General features: G+C 49.9%; 1 protein-coding gene across 6 annotated transcripts in view; it reads right to left on the reverse strand.

Annotated features, from left to right (window-relative positions):
• Positions 1–26,323, reverse strand: part of MGRN1 (mahogunin ring finger 1) — a 50,075-nt gene that overhangs the window by 1,615 nt on the left and 22,137 nt on the right. For 3 of the 6 annotated variants that reach the window (XM_048320970.1, XM_048320974.1, XM_048320972.1), the window contains exons 5-16: positions 21,709–21,826; positions 18,596–18,662; positions 15,625–15,677; positions 13,312–13,359; positions 9,772–9,840; positions 7,710–7,869; positions 5,897–6,006; positions 4,956–5,027; positions 2,478–2,701; positions 1,371–1,494; positions 846–891; positions 130–237 (exon numbers count right to left, since the gene is read on the reverse strand). In XM_048320970.1, the coding sequence (XP_048176927.1) occupies positions 130–237; positions 846–891; positions 1,371–1,494; positions 2,478–2,701; positions 4,956–5,027; positions 5,897–6,006; positions 7,710–7,869; positions 9,772–9,840; positions 13,312–13,359; positions 15,625–15,677; positions 18,596–18,662; positions 21,709–21,826 (1,199 nt within the window). The other 3 variants (XM_048320971.1, XM_048320975.1, XM_048320973.1) reach the window with 2 other exon arrangements.

Consider the following 26,323-nt stretch of genomic DNA (forward strand, 5'->3'; position numbering starts at 1 on the left):
GGAAGCGGGAGCCCATGCACCGGGCAGGAGCGCTCCAGTCCCATCCCAGGGCTGCGGAGCACAGCTCCACAAACCCCCCTGGCCCTGGAGCCACTGTGGCAGCTCCGGCCCCAACGGCATGGCCGTTACCTGGCAGGAAGACATCGACCGGGGCGTCACTCTCGGACCGCGTCAGGCTCCGGCTCTCGCCGCAGCCGCCGTCCTGCAGCACATCTTCCACCGAGGGCGGGCGGCTACCTGGAACCAGCCGAGAGCGCGGCCCCTCAGCCCCCAGCACAGCACCGCGGGGGCTCACGGCCAGGGTGGGTCGAGGTCCATGTGAGGAAGCTCCCCAGGTCCCTCCAGCCCAGCTGATGTCCCAGGAGTGCCAGTCAGATTGGCCCAGGTCACAGTGCCGAAGGGCCACCTCTTCACGTGCAGCCTTGTGGCCCAAAACGTGCCCATCACTCTCTCTCACGCCATCCTTGTCCCCTCTGGGTCCTGACTGAGCACCAGAGACCCATCCCAAAGACCCAGAGACCCATCCTGTGTGCCCAGTACTGTGGATGCTCTCACCAGGACCTCAGTGGTGTTCTCAGTGTTGCAAGGAGAGCCCATGGCATGGAAAGCTCTACTTCAGTAAAGCTCAGAGCAAGGTGAGATGCTTGGCTAATACACCAGGGAGATCTGTGGATTTTGCTCCCTCGCCTCCAAGAAAAGACCTTTCCCTGGTGAAGCACAGAGCCTCAAGAGATGGACTTAGGGGGCTGCATGTTTCAGAGCTCATTTGTTCATTCCCCAATTGTCCCTGTCCCACCACAACAGCACTGAACACTGAGCCGAGGTCTGGCTGCACCCACACCTACCCTGCTGCACCGATGAGGCCTCCTCCATCTCTTCCCCTGCCACGCTCTGTAAGGAGGGACAGCACAGGTTACTTCTGCAGCTGGAGGCCTTTGCTGTGCCATTCTCCTGCTCTGGCTTTCTCCAGGGAGCTTAGATGGGGCCAGGGCTTGTTCCAGGGCAGGAGCAGGGGGCTGCCCCCAGTGCTGTAGCACCAAAGGCTGGGATGGAGGGGTCTTACCAGCAGTGGGCACTGGAAGCTCCTAAGGCCCAGCTCCCACCCCTGCCCCAAACACTGCTGGGCTCGCCCAGGATGCTGGGGAAGGTCAGCTCTGCCACGGCTCCAGCTGAGTGGTTTTCCACTCCCAAAGAGGTGTCAGGAGCATAGGGAGTGGCTACCTCCTTCCCCATGGAGCCCTAGGGGTAAATAAAGCAGCCAAGACTCTTGGTTCTGGGCAATGGCCCTTCAGCAGTCACTTCCCATGTCCCAGAAGCCCCCCCAAGAGGAGCTCTGGCTCAGAAGCCCCCCCAGCAGAGCACACACTTACCTCTGGAGAGCTGGTCTCCCTCAGGACCAGCTCACCCCCGCTCAGCACCGCCTGCGAGTCAGAGTCCTCGGAGAGCTTCTCCTCATCCTCCTCATGGATTGGGGATGAGGGGGACCGTAGTGTGCTGCAGCAAGAGAAACTCCATTTGCAGGGAGCTGCCAGCACCCTGGGGCCTGGAGGACTTGGGGGCAGCACAAGCCAACTCTCATGGGCAGGAGCTCAGACTAGGGAGCTGAATTCACCAGAGCCTTCGGTATTGGCTACATGGAGAGCAGCAGGGTGGGACAGAGCCAAGTGGTGCCAAACTTTGGCACAGCAACATGAGGCCCAGGTCCCACACTGCTCCTCACACTTTCAGGGCTCCCTTCCCAGGCGAAAATCTGGGCTGGAGCACAGTGAGGAATGCCAGGAACAAACCCAGTCTGATCTGATCTGAACAGCCCTGTATCCTCACCTAAACCCTCCATCAGAGGGCCAACAGAGGAGCCTTCAGACAAGAACTACAGGATCTCAGTGCAGCACTTTGTGCTCTGAAATTCAGCTCACTCCTCTCCCCATTCCTTTGCTACTGAGGAGCTCCACGGAAAGCTGAAACCCAGTAAGGTCTGGACATCAAATGTAAATTCAAGGACTAAGTGCATTGGGAAGGAGACACTTCCATCCAAAGTCTTTACTGTGGGGGTGATGAGGCCCTGGCACAGGGTGCCCAGAGAAGCTGTGGCTGCCCTATCCCTGGAAATGTCCAAGGCCAGGTTGGACAGGGCTTGGAGCAACCTGGGATAGTGGAAGGTGTCCCTGTCCACAGCAGTGGGTTGGAACGAGATGAGCTTTATGGCCCTTTCCAACCCAAACCATTCTGTGATTCTGTGATTAAATTCTCCTTGTTAAAAATCCTCTTTCTTTTGGTGACAGAGCTGTAACCTCAGGTTGAACACAGGGACAATGTCCCAGTTCTCTCCCTGGCACAAGTACCTGCTGGCCTCCTGAAATTCTGAGTTAGCTGTGCTAGCTGTGATGGGACCAGCCAGAGCCCTCTCCTGGCTCCCAGTGCGTGTGGCCACCAAGCTTCAGGACTTGCAAAAGGAGTGGACCCTGTGCCCTGCTGACCTGTCTGGAGACTTGCTGCGCTTGCCCTTTTGGTGGCCACCCTCCAGGGCTCTGTCCATGCCCACAAGCGGGCGGCTGGCGGGAGGCATCCCGTCCACCACCCCGGAGAAGCTGATCTCATCGTACAGAGGGGCCGAGGGGATGGAGGGGGACACCGAGCGAAGGCCGTTCAGCGCTTCCAGCAGGGAAATGGGCTCGTAGCCTGGGGGGATGTTGTCAGAGCTCTGTGGGTGAGAAGGAGGGGGGATGTTAGGAAAGTATCACCAGGCTGGAAGCCCCCTGCCCCCCCCCAGGCAGCTCATCCCCACAGCCACCTCTCCAGGACACCGTGGCTCCCTCCCCAGCAACAGCCACACGTTCCCCTCAGGGCTGTAATGCTGTCGATGCTCCAGGCAAGTTCCCAGAGCAGTGCTTTCAAGAGCTGGGCAAGGAGGGTGAGAAAGCAGGCTCCTAAAAAGCTGCTATAAAGTATGTTTGGATTTTGTCCCCTGAAAGCTCCTCCAATGGATCAGAGACCCTTCCAGCTCAAGGCACATCCCAGTTGTGCTCCCAGCCATGGAACATGCAGCTGTTTCACAGCATCGCCAGTGTCAACAAGGCAGAGCTGAAGGAGGGGAGCATGTCAGATGGTTCTTGAAGCCTATGCCAATTCCATTTCTCCTGTGTCTTCTCAGCTGTTAACACTGGCTCCCTGCACAGTCACCTCTGCTAAAAGGCAGGAAAGGGATCACAGAACCACTAAACCCATAAGGAGGAAGGAAAACCACACCAATTCCCATTCCCTCTGTAAATCACAAAGCTGCCAGTCAAAGGGACCCTTGCAAAGCCATTAAATCAACCAGTTTAACTCCAAAAATCCTCCTGATCATAAAGACTGTGGACACAGGGACAAATGGGGTTTATGCGCAACCCAGGAGGCCACAGGCAGCTCAGCCCAGCAAATCAAGAGGCAACAATGCAACAGTCCAGCCTACATTAAACTGAGCTGTTTCAGCCCTGTGTCCTTAAGGAGGTGGTTCTAAGTTGTACAGAGGATGGCACGGTGCTGCTAAGCCTGGCCATGAACCTCCACAGCTTCTGTGTGCCCCATGTCCCAGTCACACAGCTGCAGATGAGCCTGCCCAGCAGCCTGTTCCAACACAGCCACTAATTTTGTGAGCTGAGTGCTGAACTGACTCACCTGTGGTCACTGGAGGACTTAGGTTTGATGGGGAAGGAAGAATGAGTGGCACCTGGGGTCAATCACCAACCCACATCCCAGTATTGGTCCTGTGATGGTTATGAGCTTTGAAGATAAACAGCTCAGCTAAGTAGGTGGTGGGGCCAAAAGCCATCTCCAAAAAACCTTTTATCTGCAGACAGCAGCTCAGCTGTGCTATTTTGTGGACAGAAAAGTCAGGGAGACAAACCCCCTTTGAATCATGTTTGGGACTTTTTCTCCTGGCTGTGCAGACCAGGCCCTGAGGGTTCAAAGGCTGCCCATTTGGGGTGCTGTGGTGAAAGCTCAGGTTGCACGGCACAGCTCAGAGGCTGGAGGAGGATTTCCCAGCCGGTAGCTACGACACCTTCACTGAGACACCACTCCCTTCTGGGACACTCACACCACACACCCAGGAACATTGTTAGTCCCTGTGGGAGCCTTGCAGAGAGCCAGAATGGGTTCAAACCTGAACCCAGCACCAGGTTTTCTTCAGACCTGACAAGCCCAGCAAGCCACGTTCCTACAAGGCTGAGCATCTGAGCTGGCTTGAGCAAAAGAAAACCGCAACCTCCTTGACAGAGATGACAGCCATGGCTGTATTTGGTGGGAGTAAACAAAGAGGGCACAAGCAGCCTTCCTCGCCTGGGGGCTCCCTCACCTTTCCCCTTCCCAGCTCCTGGACCCCCACGATTGCCATTCATGCTGTCCCCAGCATAGCAGTCCAGTTACACACTCCCAAACCAACTCAGAGGGTCCCAACCAAGACAAGCTCCATCCTTCTTGTTTCCATAAAAGCAAACCAGCCTGTCACAGCCAGTGCTCCTGAATCCAAGACCAGCTCCAACTGCACCTCTACAGCTCAGCACCAGAAACCGCACCAAGATGTGCCCACACCAAACTGCCAAGGGGATGAGGTAAGTGCAAGGAAGCTTTTAGGTGAGCTGTGGGGACTGCAGCTTGTCCACATTCCTATGAAGCTGTAAAAACATCTTGGCCAGGAACCAAAAATCAGCAGAGGACAGTCCCTGAGATTCAGCACCCCTATGCCAAGCTGCTTCCTCCTTGCTTGTTCCTCCACAGGCAAACCAGGGATGTCAGTGATCTTCTGTGCAGGGTGTGAGCATCTCACTGCCAATGTGAAGGATGTGGAGTGTCACAGCCTGGCAGGGGCACAGGCCAAACCCAGCATGTCAGCAAGCCCTCGTGTGTAACACTGTCATGTGCAGGTGACGCTGCTGGCAGAGAACTGTCAAGTGCAACCAGCCGAGTCCACTTACTGTTCTTACTTCCCTTCTAGGCTTCCTGCTGGGCAGGGAGACAGAGCTCACCTTAAGGGGTTTAAAGGGGCGCTGTCAAGAGAAAACCATGTTTTAAAGAAGTTGTTTCTTGAGGTTAGTGACAGGAAGAGACACACAGCATCTCCTCACCTTGCTGCAGGTGACAGCACCCGTGTCCTCCATACACCACATTCTGCTTCACCACAACCCTCGGGGCTTCTCCACCACCCTATTCCTCAGCCCTAGCTGAAGGCAGCAGAGGGCAGATGGATAAACCCAGCCTTTTTCTGTGACAGTATCTGTTCCCATGAAAGCCTGTAGGATGATTTAGATGCTGTTCTCCTTCTCCTCACTCTAATCTTGGTGTCTCAGCAGAGCCAGCTGTGCAACAGCATTGCTCAGGCAATGAGTTGCTGCCCTCACCACACTGGGGACATGCAACTGGGCCCTGAGGCCACCACAACACTTCCCATCCCACACTCCCTCAGATGAGTGCCAAGACACCCAGGGAAGCTGCCACAAGGAGGCCTGTCTGCTCCCACGCTGGGAACCCCAGTGCCAAGTGCATTTCATCCGTGTGCTGCCACACAGATGTGTGTGCAAGTCCAGCTGGAACCCCTCTGCCCTGTTTTCCTAGCTCCCACCCTGCCATGCCCAGAGTCTGCCACTTTTCTGCTGGGCCAGGCAACAAGAAACTTTCTCATCCTGAGGTTTCTGTGGTTTTGTTTCCTCCAATCCAGTTGTGTTACTAACCCATGGCAGTCTAGCAGGTTGATAAAAAAGGCGACACTGCTTGGGAAGCCCTCAGTGGAGGGTCTGACCAAACCTCCTGAGGTCCCAGGGCCCCCAGCCATCAGGCCAAACAACTCATGCACCCACCAGCCGCTGGCTCAGGCTGAGACCAGTGCCCAGGCTTTGTACAGGGGTCACCAGGTACTTACAGAATGCTCATCATGGTCCACACTCTGTGCCAGGACAGGGCTGAAGGACACCGGCGACAGAGCCCCTGGCTTCTTCCTCACTGCCCGGATCTGCAGCAGGGCACGGAAGGCTAGGAGAGAACAGGAGGTGGTGACTGCACAGCCCAGCAGGGCCAGGCCGTGCCAGAGCTCCTCACCTTGCCACAGACACACTGTTGGCATGAGGGAGCTCCCCTGTGCACGGGGAGCTGGGCCATGGAGCACTCCAAAGCCAAGTGATGGGGTCAGGCTTCCAGTCCATTGATCTACACAGGGAAGGGATCAGCTGGCTGAAAAGTCTGGGTACACAGAGCCCTTGTGGAGAACAGGCACTGCCTGCCCCAGTACAGTCATGGACAGGGTAATTCAGGTACTGTACAAGTGTAGAGGCCCAGAAAAGTTCCCCTAAAGGGTAGGTCACAACACCACAGTAAGAAAAACATGAGCTCGGCCTCAGGAGTGCACTGCATGCTACAGGTTGGGTGGGGGACTCATTAAAACCCCTCTGGGTTCCTTCAGGCCCCACAAACCTCAGCCCTGGAGTCCAGCTGTGGTGGTGAAAGGCTCCAGCTGGAGGATTAGTGGCTGTACTCCTGCCTGCAGCACAGCCACCCCTCAGTCCTCCCACCACCACAGCTTTGATCTCCACTCCCTGCAGATCTCTTCTATCTTGCAGATCTTTAATATTGTTTGTTCCCCTGTGCCAAGGGCGCAGACATCTGTTCTGATGCAGCTGTGGGAACTTGCCAGGCATCTCCCTAGTTCTTGTTGCACTCAGCCCCTTCAAGATCAGCCTAGAGCCAGAGAACAGAGGTACAAATCTATCCTTTCTGCCTCTGCACTCCCCAGAAGCAGATTCCCAGGAAGTCTAAGATGGGGGCATTTTCCAAACAAATACAACCCACTCCCCTGCAGCCTGCAGATGAGACAATGCTGTTCCTGTGTTTTATGGTGTGCTACTTATAGTGAAGGCTGTCTGGCACTTCCTCTGGTGGGATCTTGCTTTTGGTTACTGCTCTTTGCCATGTTTGGACTGTCTGGACTTAATTTCTCAGGATGAACATCCGTCTTAGGCTCTTTATTTCTTTTCCTGAGAATTGTCAGTTAGAAACAATCAAATACATCAGAGACCAGAGGGTAAAATACACACTCTGCCTCTTCCAGCAAAAACACAAATTTCTCAAGGGCCTCCTGTGCCTCTGTGCTTTTGAGAAAAAACACAGAATTCAGCAAATGCTGCCTGAGTATCAAAACATGTATTTAATTTTTTCCATCTTTTGAGAGCTGAGCAATGCAGGGGTTAAGCAAATCCTCCTAACTCCTGGCAGAGCAAAGGACTCCAAAGCGACTGTTCTCACATCTCTGCCTCCTGGTGAAATCTGGGTAAGGTTGTCAGAAGGAAAAAAATAATGCTATGTACTTGGACAGCCCTCCAGTGGTGCTGGCCGCTCTCTCAGCCAGATACCCTCAGGATAAAGCTTCTCCATCCCCTCCTTTGGGGGATTTTCCATCATCTTCACCAAAATACAACAAGTGCTGACATGGCACAGCCCAGAGCACCTGCACCTTCAGATCCACCCCAGGGAGAGGGCGAGTGGCCGGGGAGGCACTGGACAGAGAGCCATTCTCCTCTCCTGTCTGAGGACATTTATTTTAGGTGCTGAGAATCTTCAGATGCCAGTGAGAGCAGCAGCATGTGCGACACTGAGCCTTGGGGAGGGGGACATAAAAGAGGCTCCTTCTCCCAGCCTGCACTGCTTTATCAGGAGCCTGGGAAGGGGCATGGGGGACTCACGGAGCCTGCAGATGGGGCAGTTGTTGGCCTGGTAGCGCAGGGTGTCGGCGCAGGAGTTGCAGAGGCAGAGGTGGCGGCAGGGCAGAATGAGGGTGTCCCGCAGGTCCGACAGGCAAACCACACACTCGTTGCTGTTGTCACTGTTCTCGTCGTCTGAAGGCTGCAAGGAGAGGCAAGAGGTTGGCATGGGAATGGTGGGGGCTATGCCAAACTGGCAAGGGACAGGAGCCTGCAGGAATTTCCCACCCAGAAGTCTGTGGAAATTCTCTTTTTGCAGCTCTCAGCAGGGGTTTCTCAAGGAGAGCAAGATGTAGCTCACACAGCCCTGCTCACACTCCTTCATCTCAGGGCACTGCACTGTGAATTCATGGCAGAGTTGTCCTTCCCCAGAGGGGACCTGTTTTGGGGCAGGGATCCCCTTGACTGAGGCTGACCAGGAACAAGTTCCTGCCTCCCATCCTGGTGGCTCCAGGGTCAATAGGGAAGCGAACTCTGGCAACTCCAGCCTTTCTTCCCCACAGAGAGAGCAGCCCCAAAAGGAGCTGTGTGCTGCCTGTCATTCCAGCCATGTCTAGCCCAGCATCCACAGGTCCCTGAGAAGTGAGTGGTTCTCCTGCATCTCCTGTGCTGGCACAAGCTCTGATGCAGCTGCAGGAGAACCAGCCCAGGATGCTCACCTGCCCACAGCTACCCTGGTAAAAGTGTGCACCCATTCAATGTGAATGTGCTTCGAACCCATCTTTCTCAGAGCCCCACAAATTGGATCACAGCCACTGATCAAGCTGGGAGGAGAAACTCACTCTCCAACCATAAGACTGACACCAGAAAACTCCACAGTCTCCCCAGTGATGTCACAGAAGTTGTGTCAGAGCCCACTACGATGACCCAGGATGGGGCACCCTCCACCTTCACCTGGGGCCCCTTTGGTCACTGGGGCTAACACATACCAGACCATGGGCAACCTCACTGTAAACAACAATTGTGCTGCTGCCACATCCTCACCCAGCCTTTTTTTGGAGGGAGAGCAGGCTCTTTGCTGTCCCACTCATGTGGTTTGCTGAATAAGGAAGAACAAAAATGGCCCCAGGCCACTTGTCTGATGGGCTACAAACACTGCTGGATCAAGAGAATCATCACAAGACCCCGGAAGGCCCAAAGAGAATCCTGTTAAATAGATCTTGTGCAAGAAAAATTTTAGAAAAGATTTCTCCCTCCTGCCTCTTCGGGTGCTACGTGTTGGCACAGGCAGACAGGGATCACAGGAGGCTCTGGGCAGGACACTGGAGAGGAAATCCTGCTTGTCTTGCTCTGTGGCTACTCCAGGGTTTGCTAATCATGGACTCCACACCCTGGAGCAGTGTGATCCCGAGGCCAGCACTGGGTGGCCCAGTCCACAGCCCAGGTGGCAGCAAAGGGCAGCTCTACAAAGGCTAAAGGAAGAATAAAGCAGTCACATAACCTGTGCAGGGCTGTGCAGCAGGCTGGGATCCAGCAGCAGCTCCTGCCTCAAGATGGGAAACGTTTCTGGTTATGCATACACATCCCTTACGGGTGCTGTGCTCCCTCCTGCTGGGGAGTGCAAGAGGAATGCAAAAGGAATGTCTCTGGACACTGCAAACCCCAGAGAGCTCAGTTCTCTGAGACGCTACAGGAACATGCAGAACCCCCAACCAGAACATGAAGGAGCCATGAGAGCAAAGCACAGACACCAGGCATGACCGCCTTGACTGCAGAGAGGCAGCAACACTGGCTCTGTACAAGCCCTAAAAATCAGTGCTCTGACACACCCCTGGGGCACTGATGCCCTTCTCTCCTAGCAATCCTAGCCCTGGGAACATCCTCATGCTGCCCAAAATCACCTCAGCACAACTCCACTGACTGTTTGGGCCTGACACCAGGGATGATCTGTCATCCCTGGGCTTCTTTGGTGCCTGCAGGAATGACATAGACTTGACTCTGGGAAGCACCTCCCCATTGCCCTGACAATCCCCATCGTAAAGATCAAAAGCAGAAGATGCAGGCTGGAAACCCCCAGCTGGGGGAGCCTCCTGGGCACCTTTACCTTGGTCTCCTGGTTGTTTTTGTTCTCGATGCCATAGATCTCCTGAAGCAGGTAGCTCACCCGGTCAACCTAGGGGAGAACACCACAGTTGGAGTGACAGCTGCTCTATCCTTGCTGGTTTATGACCACCTTCCCTCCCTCCCTTTGTCAAATGTCCGTGTTGCACCCAGAGCTCCCCCCTATAGTGACATGAAAAAGTTAACAGAAACAAATATTGCAAAGGACAGCTGGGAAGAATGAGTTTCTCCTTGCTCAAAAAGTAGAACCCATCCTGCCTGGTCTGAGCAGAGAGTAACAAAAATGGCTAGCTGGGCTATCAAAATAATCTAAAAAACAAGTACTCTGCTTGTCCCAGACATCTAGAGGGAAAACACACCCATAGCTCAAATAATCCAGAGGAAAGCAGCCTTCCACGGTCCTCTCCTCTGTGAGGTCCTGCTTAACTTTAACCAAGATGAATTTCCACCCATTTTTGCAACCTCAGCAGATGGCCTGTGCCAGCAGCTCCTTGCTGGCACACCAGTGGCAGCACATCACCTCCCTGTTCATCCCCTGGCAGCATAAGGTAGAGCTACTGAGAACAGACAAACCTTGTCCCTAAGCATGAGAAGCACTCAAAAAATAACTCTACGTTAGTGCAGTGTCATTTACTGCCATCCCCAGGCCCTTGGTGGCATCTCTAAATTGGGGGTGTGGTGGCAGAAGGTGCTTGAGGCACAGGTGGAAGTCGCTCAGAGCCCCAACCTGGGATAACTCCAAGCCATGACTTCTGCAAACTGGCAGGTGCCTGCAACCCCTCCCTGAGCAGCTGAATTACAGCACTGAGGCAGTCAAGATTCAGTCCTGTTAAACATCTTTATTGATGATCCGGGTGAGGGGATCAAGTGTACCCTCAGGAAGTTCACAGACAACACTAAGTTTGGTGGGAGTGTTGATCTGCTGGATGGTAGGAAGGCTCTGCAGAGGGATCTGTAACACCAGGGGAGGCTCATTTCTTCATGGAAGGGGTTGTTAGACATTGGAAGAGGCTGCCCAGGGAGGTGGTAGAGTCACCATCCCTGGAGGTGTTCAAAGATCGAGTGGGCTGCGTGGCATGGTGGTGATCAGTCACAGGTTGGAGTTGATGATCTTGCTGCTCTTTTCCAACCTAAATGATTCTGTGATCTGGTGCTACACAGCAGCTTCCCCAGAGCAGGATGTGTTCCTCCACAGAAACCCTTGCGACAGGTAAAAGGGTTGCAAGGTACCAAACAGGCAAATCTCACAAACATGGGGAGGAAATGCTTTCCTGCCACCTCCTGCCATGTCCAGCTCACAACACGCAGAGAAGCCAAGGCACCAGCACCCCGCTGCTGAAAAGAGCTTGCCAATCCCAGGACCTCTGTCATTTCCACGTCTAACTGGCCTCTCTCCTCTCCTCTCCTCTTGCCACTGCTCAGAAGAGGAGTGGCTTTGCCATGGGATTCCAGTGCTGCAGAAGATGACACGTGCCAAGGTGGGGGCAGGAGCTGGCTGTATCCAGCCCATTTGCCAGCTCAGAATTGCTCTGAGCTGGGACACAGCAGCGACAACAAACTAATTCCAGAGTCTCCCTGTGTAACTCAGTGTGCAGCTCACAGACAATCTGTTCTAGGCCTGCATTTCATGGCAATGAGATCAGCAGTTGGACTGCTGAGCAAACCCCTCTGCAGCGGCTCACAACTCACCCAGGAAGTTTGGGAACAATTATGTGGGAGATGTTCTTTTGTAACTTGGCATTTCAAAGAGAGCCTTGTTCCAGCATCCTGACTCTTCAGAGGATCATGATGAGTGGCAGTGAGTGCAGAAGTTGTCAGCCCAAAGCATAGAAGAGGTCAGGAAGAAAGAGGCCCAAGTCTCTGCAGGAGTCTGCGTTCCTTTTGACTGCTTCCCTCTAAAAATCCTGAGGAGCTTCTGTCCCAGTAGGGAAAGGGTGAGCAGTGCAACAAAGCTCTTACTAGGAAGAACTCCAGGTTTTCAGAGAGGGAGTAATTAAGAAGGAGTAGGTGGTTGTACACAATGCTTCACCTTCATGCTTCTCCAACCCATCCCTGACACCACGTCATCCTTGCAAAGGCTTCCGTTGCTATTTACAGCCTCGGCAGATGCACATGGAGCCACTGGCCAAGTCCAGGTCATGTTTTTCCGCTGATCTATCTGTTTATATTCATCCATGCTGACTTTCTTCAGACAGGTTGGTGCTTAGACTTCAACTGATCTCAGCACAGAGCAGTTCAGCTCATGCACTGCTGCTTCCTGATCAATACCCACAAAAGGTACCCACAACCCTGGCAATGGCAGGGAGGGAAATGCAAAAGAAAAGCAGGGATGGCAAAGAATGTACAGTGTTATACAGATGGTTTACTCCAGACATAGACTCTACACCTCTGCTCTGTGCTCGTAAGGGTGAGGATGCTGTTTCAGTGGTGCTGTGTGTTTTTTCTAACAAGAGCTTCCTTCTATTTCAAAAGCCACAGGAGAGAACTTACAAGCATTACATTTTACAGACTGCCAACAAAATAGAAGTACCCACAGCCAAACACCGAGTGGGAAGGTGACATGCTCTGCCAGTGAAGACAGACAAGCACACACTGTTTCATTGCAGGAGTCAGCTAACCATCCTGCAGTAGGGTGGAACTTCCCTGGACAGCACCATTCCCAGCAAAACCCTCCATTTTGGGAGTCTGGAGTGCTGAGTGGAGAAGGGTGCACACATTACCTTAGAGTGTACAGTAACCCAACACTGACTTACACCATGTAAGCAGAGGTTTAAACATAAAAAAATTAACTGCCCCCCCCCAAAAAAAAACCCTCCAGTGGAATAAACTAGTGGCTTTTCATGAGCAAGTCTGAGGACAAGGCATGTGTCTCTGCACAGCCTTGGTGAGGCAGACAGAGAATTACCAAATGCCATCTTGAGCTATGATTACTGATAGTGCTTGTAGCTCTTTTCTGACCCGGGGACTGGAATTAACATCTTAGAGCAAAGAGTGTCTTACTAAAGTACTTAATGACCTTCTTTGTAGTAAAAGGTACTTAATTCAAATCAGAAATCCCTAGCTATCAAGTAAGCAGACAAACTGAAACTCATTTAAAGCTAAAACACAGCACATAGCTAAAGCGGAGAGGATCGACCACCAAAATTTCATCTCTTTCTTGAAGGCATTTCAAGCTGATCCTTGCAGCAGAATCACTACCAGATTTCTTTTTAGAAGCTGAAATTCTTGGCAATTGTAGCAGTTTGCAGTTGCTGATGTATTTCTGGCTATGCAGGACTGGATGCAACCCCAGTCTCGATAAGGCACCACTCAGCTTCTGCACATTGCACCACACCAGGATGGGGGACGAAACGGCAAAATTAAGGGTTGCCAGCACACTGCTGCCTTTGCTTGTGATATCTGAGCTAAGGAGGTGAGATCTCAGGCTCTCAGTGAACACCAAACCTTCCCACTGGGTACAGCCAGGCACCTGTGGGACACCAGAAAGTCTTTAACCAAGAGTAGACAGGAAACAGGTACTTACGATCTGCTTCTGTTTAAGCGGTTTCACAGAAAAACTGCCATCAACGTGCTAGCAGGGGAAAAAAAAGCATTAAATAGATGAAGTATACAAATCAGAATTGACTCATTTCAGAGATGTGTCTGCTAGCTAAGGGGAGGTGGGGTGTGTATCAGCAGGACAGCCTGGATGGCAGTCCCTCCCAGCAGAGTTAGTGGAACAGGGTATCAAAGCGCTACTGGTCTGCTCCAGTGCAGAGCCAGATGGACTTGGCTCAAGTTAAACCTGGCTGAAGTGGGTCAGAGCACACACAAAACTCCCCTGGCACACTGGATGCTTTCAGGTTGCAAGCAGTCCATCTGGGTGCAGACACTTCTTCAGCCAGTCCAGCAAGACTTGGCAGGGGATATTTGTTAACACCCTAAATAACATCAAGTGACAGAGTCACTCGAGGCCAGCACCCTGACAGAGCAAGGGGGCTGCCATGAGGCTGAGAACAAGGTTTGCCCACTGGATGGAGTCAGAAACAAGTCCCACGTGCTCCACATCCTCAGAGCTGCAAGCCTTTCATTGGCTCAGTGGCAGCAGGCACAGCTGGAACAATTCTGTGCATGCCTGGTGCCAAAATTAATGATGGGAGTAGTGTGCCAGTTCTACTTTCCACATCATCCACAAGGGCCACTAAACTGAAAGAAACCAACTCCCCTGCCACAGCCTAGAGAGCAGCAAAGGAGACTCAGGGGATGCTCCAGTAGGTCCTGTGAACAGCTGCAGATCTGCATCTGTTTGCTGAAGGAGTCTCAGAAGGAAGGGACAACAACATTGCACCCCAGACAAAACAGTCCTGCTTTCATGCAAACAAGTTTCTGCCTTTGGAGGAGCTGCAAAGTCAGATTACATACAGGATCAAGGTTATCCTTTTGATCTTAAAGATACATACAAAGAGCAAGTTACCAAGTCCTGCTGGTCTGTCTTCCCTCTGAACAGCTCTGGGGATCAGCAGCGCTCATTTATCAAGGACCTCCCCTGGATTTATGGACCTACACTTCAAAAGCTGCAATTACTCTAAGGATGGGGAATATATTTTAACCAAACAGGGAGGATGAAGAACTCAACATGTACTTTGCCTTGTGACTTTTTATTAAAAGGAAGATTTTAATCTTGTTTTAAGTATTCAGTGGAAGATGAGAGATAAGAAGTGGCTGAACTATGACTGAAGGATTCCAGTATGTTGTTCTCTCACATCAGCCAGAGGAAACTACAATTATATCCCTGCCCTGATCCTAGGGGTGCTGCAGCTGACTCCATCTCATTTCTGACAGATGTCCAATTGCCAGGAGTAAAGCTACCTACAAAGCCAATGCTCAGAGCAGCCTTTCTAAAAGGGGAAAACTCATTTTCTTCACAGACCAAGTCCAACAAAAAAACACCTAGAACACTTAGAGCATCTTCCAGCCATATGGCTGCCTTAGGACTGACTGTGCTTCCCATGCCCTCTGACTCAGCTTGTCACCATCCACATTATCTACCTCAGAGGAACAGAATTAGGACCTGGCAGGAACCAGGCAGATTGAGATACAGAAGTCAGCCACCTGCCAGCTGGGAAGTGGGGAATTTCCAACAGCACAGCACTGATGCTGCTCCCCTCTACATTTCCAGCTCTGCTGCAGCACCTCTTGCCTCACGTCAGCATGTCACTCCAAGTATCACCTGCCCAGGAAACGTGTCTGCAGTATTACCATAACCAGACACAACAGGGTTATGCTATGGACAGGCCCAGTTATAGATACTGCAACTGTTTTCAGGCTCCAGTTACCATGGGAAGAGAGTTTGTTATCAAGGCTTGTGCATACAGCTTAGCCTTACCATGTAGGCAGGGGTCAGTTACATCAAGCACACCACTCAAAAGCAGTGGAGCTCAGTCTTTACAGATGCATCCCAGTCCTTCCAAGAGGGCTTGGTCCTGTGCATAAACTCAGGCCTAACAGTGGTGCAGCAGAGTCTGGACACAGCAGATCCAGTTCTGCAAAAATCATGAGGCCCTGGAAAACTGCATGGCAGCAGCCAAGGCCAACACCTTCCACCCTCCATGGGAACACACCCTCTCCACACACAGGAAACCATTCCCTGAGTGACCAGCTCAGGTACAAATGATAATTACAGGCTGCACAGGAGCTGCTGTAAATGATTCTTTGTACTACAGCAGCACCCAGGAAGCCCAGTCACGGGCCAGGACTCTGCTGTGCCAAGTGTTATATAAATATAAACTAATGACCTGTGGAAATGTTTACATACACAAGAACAGGAACAGAGGGATAAAAAAACCACCTCATTTACCTTTTCAAATGCAGCCAGAAGAACATGGGCATGACCAGTGACCTCAACCACTACTGCAAAAAGAGAAAGGGCAGACCTGGTTAAACCTTTGAAACAGCACAAGCATAAAAGTACCCCGAGTTGAATTTTAGTCCATTGACAATTTCTCAGCTGCTATCTGTTCCATTTTCAGCTTCTCCTGCATTTAGAACTTTTCTTATCTTGTCATCAGGTTGGTTCAGAACAGGGCAAGAATAAAAATTTGCTGGGCTCTGTGGTGGGCCCTACAGAACCATGCCTTCATTGTCCTGGGTGCTCCAAACTATCCCACTTCATTTGCAGAGGTTGGAAAGGGACAACAAAACAAAGCACTTGGTGCAATTCTCCCATCGCCTCAAATTCCTGGGTTTAATTACCTGAATTTATTACAGAGCTATCTAGTTTAACAACAATTGGCAGCACTTCCAGCCCTGTTACTTATCACTTTATTTCAGTCTAGTCAGACATGCTTATGAAACATTTATTTCTCATACTGACTTCAGCCACTGAAACATCTCTGTCCAGTTCTTTCCCCAAAGACAAGCATTTTCCCTCTTCCAAACTTGAGGGTTCCCTCTTAATCCCACAGCAATGGGAAGGGGCTGTCAGAGGTTTCAGTACTGCATTCCTGGCTGCCTCAGCAAACAGAGAGAAGAGGAGGCGAGGTACAATCCCAGTCTCTCTCACTCAGGACTCTGAGATTCTGTTCAGCTCCAGCTGGTTGGATCCTTTTCCTGAACCCTGTTCAGACTCATCATATGGAAATGGGAGACAGAGTTTGTGGAGGAGTCACAGAGGGAATGGAAGGCATGGAAGCACCTCATCCTGCTTAGAGTGATGAGGGCTGTGCTCAGCACAGGCAGGAGAGCTGGTGGGCAGCTCTGCCTGGAAGGTGCAGCTCAAGGAAGCAACTCCTGTGCTGTCTAAAAGGGAAAGGAACTCCACGCTTCCTTTGGGCTCCCAGAACAGCAGAGACAACAGAGGAACCATACCCTGCACTATGGCACACAGACCATGTTTGGAAACAGCCGTATGTGAGAGAGGGGAGATTTGCCTGCAGATTTGCTGGGTAACTGAGGCTGGTCGTGGCAATTTGGGTGGAACCAGGAACACAACGAAATGCAGAAAAAGGGGTTAAAACTGGGAATTCATCTGCTTGCTCCTCCCACTGCCAGCCAGGAGCAAGGCTGCTCTATCTCTCATAGTAAAATAAAAAAAGAAATTCAGGTCTCTTCCCTCTGTCTGAATGGCCAAGGAAGAGGTAACAGAATTCACACCCTCTGTGCATTCCAAGAGTGTGTCTGTGTGGCCAGAGTGGTGTGACCTGCTCTGTGCAGCACCTTTCCTTCCTGTTCTGTGCCTCTCCCTGGGAACAATCCCACTGGCAGCAACGGGACAGGGCTAACACTGCAAGCCATGGCAGAGCTCAGTCCAAACCAGCATCTCCCTGACTGCTATTTTAATTTATCATTCAACCTTATTTAACACAAGCGGTTCCAGGCCAACTGCAATTTTCCAGGTGCTCCAAACACACCAGGCCAGCTCCTTCCAGTCCCATCACTTAAAAAAGGAATCAAAATACACAACAATTTCCTCAAATCTCGCTCAAGTGTCACACATTTTTGTGCTGATATTCTTTCCAGAGGGGATTTAAAAGCAGCTCGTTTTCTAGGTTATTAAAATAGATGGGAGTTCACTATTGGCTAAGATTGGGCATGGTATGTGCATAAATGTATGCTTCCCATACTGCCTCCTGTTCTATTTTTGATCCTTCTAGACATGCCCAACATTAGAGAGAACAAATACCTTGCCAAAAGTTCCATCAACAGAGGAAGGTGTTTTATATTTATGGTCAAGAACTACACATATATGTCGATATTACTAACAGTGCCTGAAATCACTAAAAACAGATGCTCTTTAGAAGTAATTTCCTTTATGTTGCACTGTGCTTTGTTAGTCACACTTAAAATTGGCTTATTCAGTTCTATTTCTGTCTGCTTGGAAGACTGTAAAACAACGTAATGAGTTTCTGGGCTTTTTCACGTCTACAATGTAAGAAACTGAGCAAGTGACTGACCTGAGCAATGTGATCAACAATGGATTTTTTCTTTTCTAATTATCTTAAATTTTGTGCAGAATGTGACAGAAGTGAAATGCTGATCCTGCTGACCATAAAACCCCCCAATTTCAAAGAAAATGTGACTTTCTTTGTGCCTTTTTCATTGCTGACACTCCAAATGAGCCCAAAAGCACACACCTCCTAAGGGAAATACCATGTGAGTATAATCTAAAAGTAATAATCTAAATATTCACTGGACTACCCTCTCCAAAACAGCAGTGTGCTTTAAAAATAATCACCAATTAATCATAATTACTAATTATGATTAGTTATTAATTATTTTAAAATAATCAACAATTATTTCTCCTCAAAGGTTATGTTCTTTCACAGTAACCATTCAGCATCCTCAGAAAAAGCACAATTTCAAACTGCTGAATGAAGCTGCATTTGCTTGAAGAGGGGCCGGAGTATTTTAAAGCCATTTCCTTTTCTCTGCTGATTTCCAGACTTTTAGGAAGACAATTTACCCCTTCAAGAAAGAGAAAAGACCAACTTCCCCCTCCTTGACCTATAAACTCCAAAAGAAAAACCCAACAAGCAAGGAAGTCATTTGCTCTAATTTGTGTGCCTGGCACTGGTGGCAGAGCCAGGAGCTCTCCTAAACACTATTCCCACACTAAATAGCTGGCCATTTTTCCTGTAAAAAATGGAGACTATTTTTAAAAGTATGTTTTTTATGTGGTTAGCTTGGCCCTTTTAATAAAGGGAAGTTATGGTGAACTCCTGAAATATTTTTATTCTGCAAAGGGTCCCCAAGGAGGCCAGTCCTGAAGGGGTCACATAAGCTTAGAGAGAGCCAGGAGAAAACCATGGGAGCAGACCATCAACTCTTACCATCCCCTTCATCCACCACTGCTCGGATGACCACAGGGAACACGCCACGGTCCAAGTCAAAGTTCAGCTGAGGGAAAGAAATGAGCTGAGGTTACACAATTCACACCAGACTTGCCTGAAGACAACACTGCAGATCATGTTAGATCAATGAATGGCCCTTCTGACAGGTCCCCAGTCTCTGGTCCCAAAAGGACACGACAGAGCAGGAGGATTTAAAATTCCAGGCACCAACTTTAAAAGGGAGTCAACTACAACACACACACATTGATGTGGCACTAAACACCAGCTGTGGATAGCAAGGCAAAGGATCTCGGTTTGAATTTCAAATGGTATTTAATTCTCATTAATTCATGTATCCTAAAAGTCTTCTGAATGATTTGTAGGACAAGTTTCTCAAAATACATCCAGTGCCACAATTTTGCTTATGTACAACAGGATATATTGGTTTTAGCACAGCAGCACATTGTGCTCCCAACACCACAAAGAGACCCTGGCTCTGGTATGAAGTTCCTGAAGACATAAGAGGAAAATCTGCAAAACTTCAAGCTCACACAACACTTTAAGGAAACACCAGACTGATTTCCATCTCTTGGCATGTTATGAAATGCAGGTCCCTGACCTTCTAATTGGTGAGAGTGAAAATTTGAGTGCAAGGGAAACAGTCTCAATTTCTCCCTTTGTCCTACACTTCATTAAAGCACATCAAAAGCTCCGTGTCATCTTAGAAATACAAGGAAAAGGCAACCTCATAAACACTGTCCTATGCCAGGAATGGAAGTGGCTCAGGGACTGGATTTCTGCTGGTTTTGTTAATTACTGACTTGGACGTTTTTGTCTCATCTCTTGCCAAGACTGAAAAAAAAGATGTCATTTCACCATGATGCTCCAGGTAGTCTGTTTTCAGTTTCTCCATGAGAACTGAGACCCAATTCCAAGTGCTGCAGCACGGTTCAGACAGTGCTTTGGGGCCACAGCCCCAACATCATTTGCAGCCGGATTTGCTCCAGTCCATCAAAAGAGAAACCATTTGAAGGCAAAGTCACATCACAGAATCGAGGTTGCTTTGCCATATAAACTTTGGTGTTCTCAAACAAAAGGCCTCTTTAAGGCACCATTTCACATTCATTTTTAGGGTCCTGAACACAACGGACTCAACACAATCCACACTCTATAATTTCCAAGCAAATCAGTAAATAAAGAAGATAAAATAAACTTTTATAAAGCCTTTTACAGAACAACCCAACATAACATCAGTTTCCCTTCTTCCCCAGCCAAGACCTACGTCATATCCGAGTATTACACTAAGCAAAAATATGAAATAAATCCGGGGGTTTTGAACAAGACCAATAACAAAGCTGGAAAGAAATCTGAAATGTCAGTTGTAAACAGCTAAGACACTGCCAGCTGTCTCAGATAAAAGTGCTGCATTTTGGGGGCCAGTTAGGAAGATTTAGGACAAGGACCAATATGTAACACAGAGCTGACATGGGAGGGGAAACTCTTTGGAATTAGTGCTTGTTCCACATTTTTTCCAGCTCCAGTAACACCAATGAAAAAAGAGGAAACAGAGGATGCAGCAGAACAAGCAAAGAGAGCTGGAAACCCACTTTTCCTTTAAGCTGTCAGAGGGATATGACTTTAGTACTTGAGTTAAAACCTTGCTGACAGGAACAAAAGTGAAAATTAAGCTTCTCAATTCTTTAAGAAGAAAGGGATCTGAGCTCTCTTAGACAACAGAAGGGATTGAAAAGCAGCTCTTCCAGGCTTTTGTAGGCTGAACTTGTGAAATCATCTATTGGCAGAGAAGCCAAGACATCAGGAGACCAGACTCTGCAGGCTCTTGGTAACCACCATGGCATTTGTTAAGGCACGGGACTGATTATAGTTGTAACTGTAACTTCAGGACAATAGCTATTCAATCTTTCAAATACATGAAAGATTACTTTTTTTCCCCCTATTTTTTTCTTTTTTCTTATTTTCTTTTCTTTTTTTTTTTTTAATAGGTAGAGTTATCTACCAGGGTTCACATATGCAATACACTTGCACAGGCTTGGGTCAGGAAATGAACACCATTATCAGTGTGCATTTGCTGGGAGAGGGATCCACAGGAACAAATACATTAGCAGCAGCTACAGAACAACTACTCTGCCTTTGAAATCTCTTATCACAGTGCTGCACAGAGCAGGGGAAAGACCAAGGCTTTCCTTCCCTGTGCCATGTGCAGGGGATGCCCTTAGGTCAAAGCTTTAAGGTTCAGAAACCTGAGGGTTGCTGCCCATGTTGGAATTTTGCAGATACCAAAGATACCAAAATTAACAGAACTCCACAAATCTTGGTGTGTAGAAAAGCCACAAAGCTTAATTAAAACCAAGCCCTGGTCTGTTTGCAGTTATGGGTTAAATTAAGAAGAGGGAAACATTCCCTTATTCAGCATTGATGCTCCAGTGTACATCTGCCCCAGAAGGAGAATATCCCCTCACAACACTGTACTGCTACAGATAACAGTGCAGGATGCGGCCCTTTAACAGAACAGGACTCTTTCAGAGCAGTGGTCTCCAAACTATTCTGACTATCCATCCCATCAGTAACATGTTTTGAGCACATATTCCCAATATGTGTGGGTTTTTCATCATCTACGGGTTATATACATGTATTTCTGCAGTCCTTCCCACACCCCAATGAATTGTATTGCATGCACCTCACTTTGGAGACCACTGTACTAGAGGACCACCCAAAAAACCCCAAAATCTTCAAACTAAAATCCATGAAAACAGATATCACGACAGACATTTGTTCCCACAAGCTCTTTGGCTGGCAGGGAGAAGGCGGCTGAGGAAAGCAGGTTTTCCATGACAAGCTCCAGTGTCAGTCTCTGCAGCCTCCCTCCTAACTCAGCTGATCAGTGATATCAAAAGTCACTTCTCTGGATTTTCTCCCAGTTGGCCTGATCTGCCTGCCAAGTTCCCATACTGCTCCTCCCAGGGCAGTGCCCACAAAACAGAGAGAAACAGGGAGAAAGCGTCTTCCAGCCATAACTTCATGGCACTAAACAGAGGCCAGTGCTTCTGGGACAACAGGGTGTGGAAAGAAGGGGACACTGAGAAGACACTTACCTCATCATCCTTCCACTCTGAGAAATCAATCTTGAAGGAAGGCAGGGAGAATTGCTGGCTTACCCCTCTCTTGTAATGAACCGTCTCGGACTGCAGAGAGGGATTCTTTGTGCTGTATCTGAAGGAAGGGGGAGAAAGAAAACTCGCTGTAACAAACGACTGCTCCCTGCTCGGCTCTCACTCCCACCCGTCGGCCTTTCAGGAATCACAAGTGGCAGCTCTAAGGGCAGAGCTGGCAGGGGCTGGCAGCCATTCAGTGGGGACACAAAGAGGGAAGGGAAAGGTCAAAGCAAGAAGGTGAGCACAGGAAAGAGAAAGCAGCGCAGACAGGCAAGGTCTGATCATGTCCATACTGACCTGCCTGGGTGTTGGAGTACAGGGGGGTGTAGCAGCTTGGCAAAGGCCTGCTCCCTAAATCCATGGCATAGGCAATGCTGGCTTTAAGCCCAGCACAGTCCTGATTTCTGCAGGAAACCCAGGAAGAACGAGCTATGACCTAACAGTGGGAACACACAACTCAGCATGGTGCTGAAAGCTCTCCCGTGCCTCATAGGACAGCTCTGCAGTGGGAAACGCTGCTTGGCTTCCACCATCCTGCTAAGACATTCCAATCCACTCCTCAGTTCCTCCTGTGCTTCCCCAGAGGTGTTGCAGGGCTACCAATACCACCTGAGAGACACCAGCCCTCCTCCACGCCAGCCACCCAGACAAGAGTCACAATTCTTCCACTGTGTCAAGGCTTGTCACTGAAACACCAGCACTGCCAGGCTGGGATGAACATCTGGAATGGGACCACAGCTGCCATCCACCATCTTCTGCACCCTGAGCCCACTTGGTGCTATCTTCCCCAGGAGACATTTCCCTGCCCGCTCCCCCTTTCTGGAGGGTGATGTCTTGAGCCAGATGTGACAGCCTCTCCTAGTTCTGGCACAGGAGAGGAGGCAGTGAACCCCAAAGCAGGGTGGGAACATCTGAAGCTGCCTTTACCACTAAAGCCTGTATTGTCAAATTACCAACTGTGTTCAGAGCACACTGACAAACTGGAGAGAAAGTGAGAGATCCCCTGCCCAAGAGACACTGCAGGAACATCCTCCCTCAGCACAGTGACAAGACAGGCTCCAGCTCTACAAGAAAAACCTCAGCCTTTCTCTGGAAAGGTACAACAGTTCCTGCACCCGCTGAGGATCCAGAAGGCCAAGTGTCACAAGATCCACATTAAATGCTGGAAGGTCGTGACAGAGGGCAGGTTCACCACGTGCAATCTGCTCTTCCTGCCAGGGCAGGTGCATTAAGTTATTTATGACAATACCCTCAGAGCCCATTCTGTACTTGTGCTGAAATTGTGCTGCTTTACTAGAAGGTCTCACTCCATCCTTTGCATTTCAAGCATGGTGTGGGAGAGATCAGAATGACAGGTCTTTTATATGTGAATTACAGAGCGAGCAATTGAGTGAAGTTTTATTTACTGAGTTGTCAAGCACAATGAATAGAGCAAGCCTGTATCTAGCTCCTTTTGTGGCAGTCTCAAAGCTTCCCAGCTCTGCAGAGAGGCACAACTCTCCCTCCACAGCTGGGAAAGCACAGGATGGAAGAGTGACTTATCTAAGGTGACAGCAAGTCAGGAACTTACTGGAAATAAAGTGCAGAGGAGAGAGTGGAGCTGGGAAAGGGGTGTAAACATGCTGCTGCTGAGTGCCAGGAATGCTGGAGGACCTGCATTTACAGCACCAGAAACCCAAACTAGGCTGTAACAGGAAAACAAATAGCACTGTTCCGAGGAGGACATGGCAGAATAACACTCACATTGACTTGCTGCTCTCGCCATCCCTAGGAAAAGAAATAAACCAGGCACATAGATTTTCTGAGCTGAAGAGCAGGACAAAATTATTAAGGAGGCTTCCCCAACTGAGCTTTATGCCTCAGACTGTGTGACTGCCTGGCCCCCATTGCCAAAACACATCAGACTTGGATCTGAACATCCAGAGAACTCTGGACACCTCCAGTCAGCAGCCAGTGGGCTGGTGAATTCCCTGGAAGTCTGATGACCCCTGACTGACTCACAGAAATGGATCACCCTTCCAAGGTGATGCACAGGTTCTCTGCACAAGACAACACTCCCTGTGCTACACAGGAGGAAAACTTGACAAGCTGTTTCAAAGCAGATATCCCGCATATCAGGGTCTAAGGGGCTTCTACCCATCCCCTGCCCCTTTGGGGATTCAGTCATCTATTCCCTGCCTGTGCTGCTGGGGACTCACAGCAAACAATAGCAGAGAAGCTCCATAGGGCTGTGCAGATGTGTTACAGAAAAAGAGAGCATATATCAAAGAATAAAAGACAGCAGACAAGCAACACGCTGCCTCTCTCTGCATGAAGACTGGAAGCTGAATGTTCGGGCTGCTGTTGCTCAGACTGCACTGGGCCAGGCCTCCATCCAGAGGAGGACAAAACCACCTTGTGACCACTGGCAGCTCAGGACAGTGGAGAAGTGAGGAGGCTCTGTCCTATAAAGTTAGGACCAAACAGAAATCCTCAGTCACATTATTCGAAACCTGTTTGTTCACTCAGGTACCCCTGACAGCACGAGAATCACAAGCAACCTGAGGTACCCCACTGCTGGCTGCAGCAGCAGCCCCCAGCTCTGTCATCAGGGTTCATGCAGCCCATCTCCTTCCATGAGCTCTATGACACACCTTTACTCACAAAAAGCAAACTTTACACTCTGCACTGACTCCTTCTTCCCTTGTGTCAAACCCTTCCACCCCAAAGCCAGCTGTGTATCAGAGAACCTGCATTCTGAGAGGCCCTGTGAATATATTCCAGTGATTTTTGAGAGAACAGGAACAAACTAAGATTATTCCCCAGTCTCACTGTTCCTCTATCAGCTAAGAAGCACTCCCTGCCTGCATGGAGAAACTCAGTCTGTGGCACCTGCAGACCCTAAGTAGCTCCCAAGACAAAAGTGTCATGCTAGCATTTGGCTAAGCAGAGTTAAACTTTTGTTGCTACGTGCTCACTGGGGTGTTTCCCCCTCTCCCTCATCCCTGGTCTGTGCCTGGGGAAGTTCTCAGCAGGGCAGCAGTCCCAGCTCCTGCAGATTTCTTCACTGCTGTGCTCACACTCAGCTGTGCCTGGTACTGGGGCTGTCTCGGGCAGCCAAAGGACAGTTCCTGTTCCCACAAGCACACTGGGACCCTGGACTGAGAAGTGCCACACAAGGATCCTTGCCAGGCTGCCTGACTTACACAGAGCACTGTCCAGACCCCATTCCTCAGGAAAAGCAAGATGCACGGAGCAATGCTGCCCCTAGGTAACACTTTTGATTAGAAATGGCTGAAAGAATACGTGCTTTGAAGAGCCTGTGGACAAAACAAGAGTCCTCTTTCTTTAGTAGCAGCTACAAATTTCATAGCAATCTGCAGTGAACCAAGGACAAGGAGAGCTTCAGATGGTACTCAGGAAACAATTCTGCCACTGCCACAGGCTGTGACTGCCTGGCAGGCTCCATGTCCTGTTACAGGTGATGAGGAAGAAGCCAGACAAGTTCTGCTGGTGTTCAAAGGGGACAGGAGATGATGTGGAACAAGTATCCTCTCCTCCTCTCTCTCCCACTTGCCCACTCCCATTTCATTTTGAGGCAGGATCCCACAGGTCAGCTTTTGGGGAAGAGGGAAGTTGAACAAATGTTTCAACTCTAAGTGATTTTTACTGATAAAAGAAACACTACCAAACCACAGGAAGGCCATAGCCCTGGGTCTCAGTCAGAATTAGAAAAGATCCACCCCAGAGAGGCTCCCACAAGGAGTTTGGAGGTTAATCACGTGCTAAGACACTGCACTGCAGTCTCTGAGAGTCTTCTCCTTCCCTCCTGCTTCCTTCAGGACAGAGCTTCCACTCCAAGCCAGGCAAAGACAACCCCCTCTGCATGCAGCTGAAACCTCAGTGCCCACATCCCCCTCCAGCCCCTGCAGAGCTCTGCCTCCAGCTGCTGGCAGCACTACGCTCCCGGCTCCAGCCAGGCTTCAAAGCTCACACAACAGCTACACAGAGAGGCACAAAGGCCACAACTCTTAAGACAGACAGAGGGTTTGTCTGCTGGCTGAAATCTATAGAATTTGGCTCTCCAGCCTGTGAACTCTGCACACTCCAGAGTTCCCTTGGGGGCTGGTGTGTGCCTGGATCAAAGCTGTAAAGGCTTGTTTCTAGCAAAACCCAGCACTTGCCTCTGATTTCTTCACACAGAAGAAACCTCTGCACAAAGAATTCATATTAATCACCATGGCCAAAAGCAGCAAGAGCACCTTTCAAAGGCCCTGAACAGAGAGAGGCTATTAAATAACCAAAGGAATATCTGAGTGCCTCTGTCTCCTGGGCAAGCTTGAATGAAAACAGCCGTGCGCTGAGCTACTCGTTGCACTTCATTTTGTGACCCAACTCCTCAAACTTCCACACACACAGAGCAGGAAATCACTGCAGTGTCACGTCCCCCATCAGCTCAGAAGACCATGGGAGGAGGTTTGGGATGAGTGTAGCAGGCATTGCAAAACAAACAAGGAAATGGGGTTTATTTTTTTAATATATCCATTTGCACATCAGCAACACAAACAGCACAGCC

This window comes from Corvus hawaiiensis, chromosome 16 (genome assembly GCF_020740725.1).
Source record: "Corvus hawaiiensis isolate bCorHaw1 chromosome 16, bCorHaw1.pri.cur, whole genome shotgun sequence".
Lineage (NCBI taxonomy): Eukaryota > Metazoa > Chordata > Aves > Passeriformes > Corvidae > Corvus > Corvus hawaiiensis.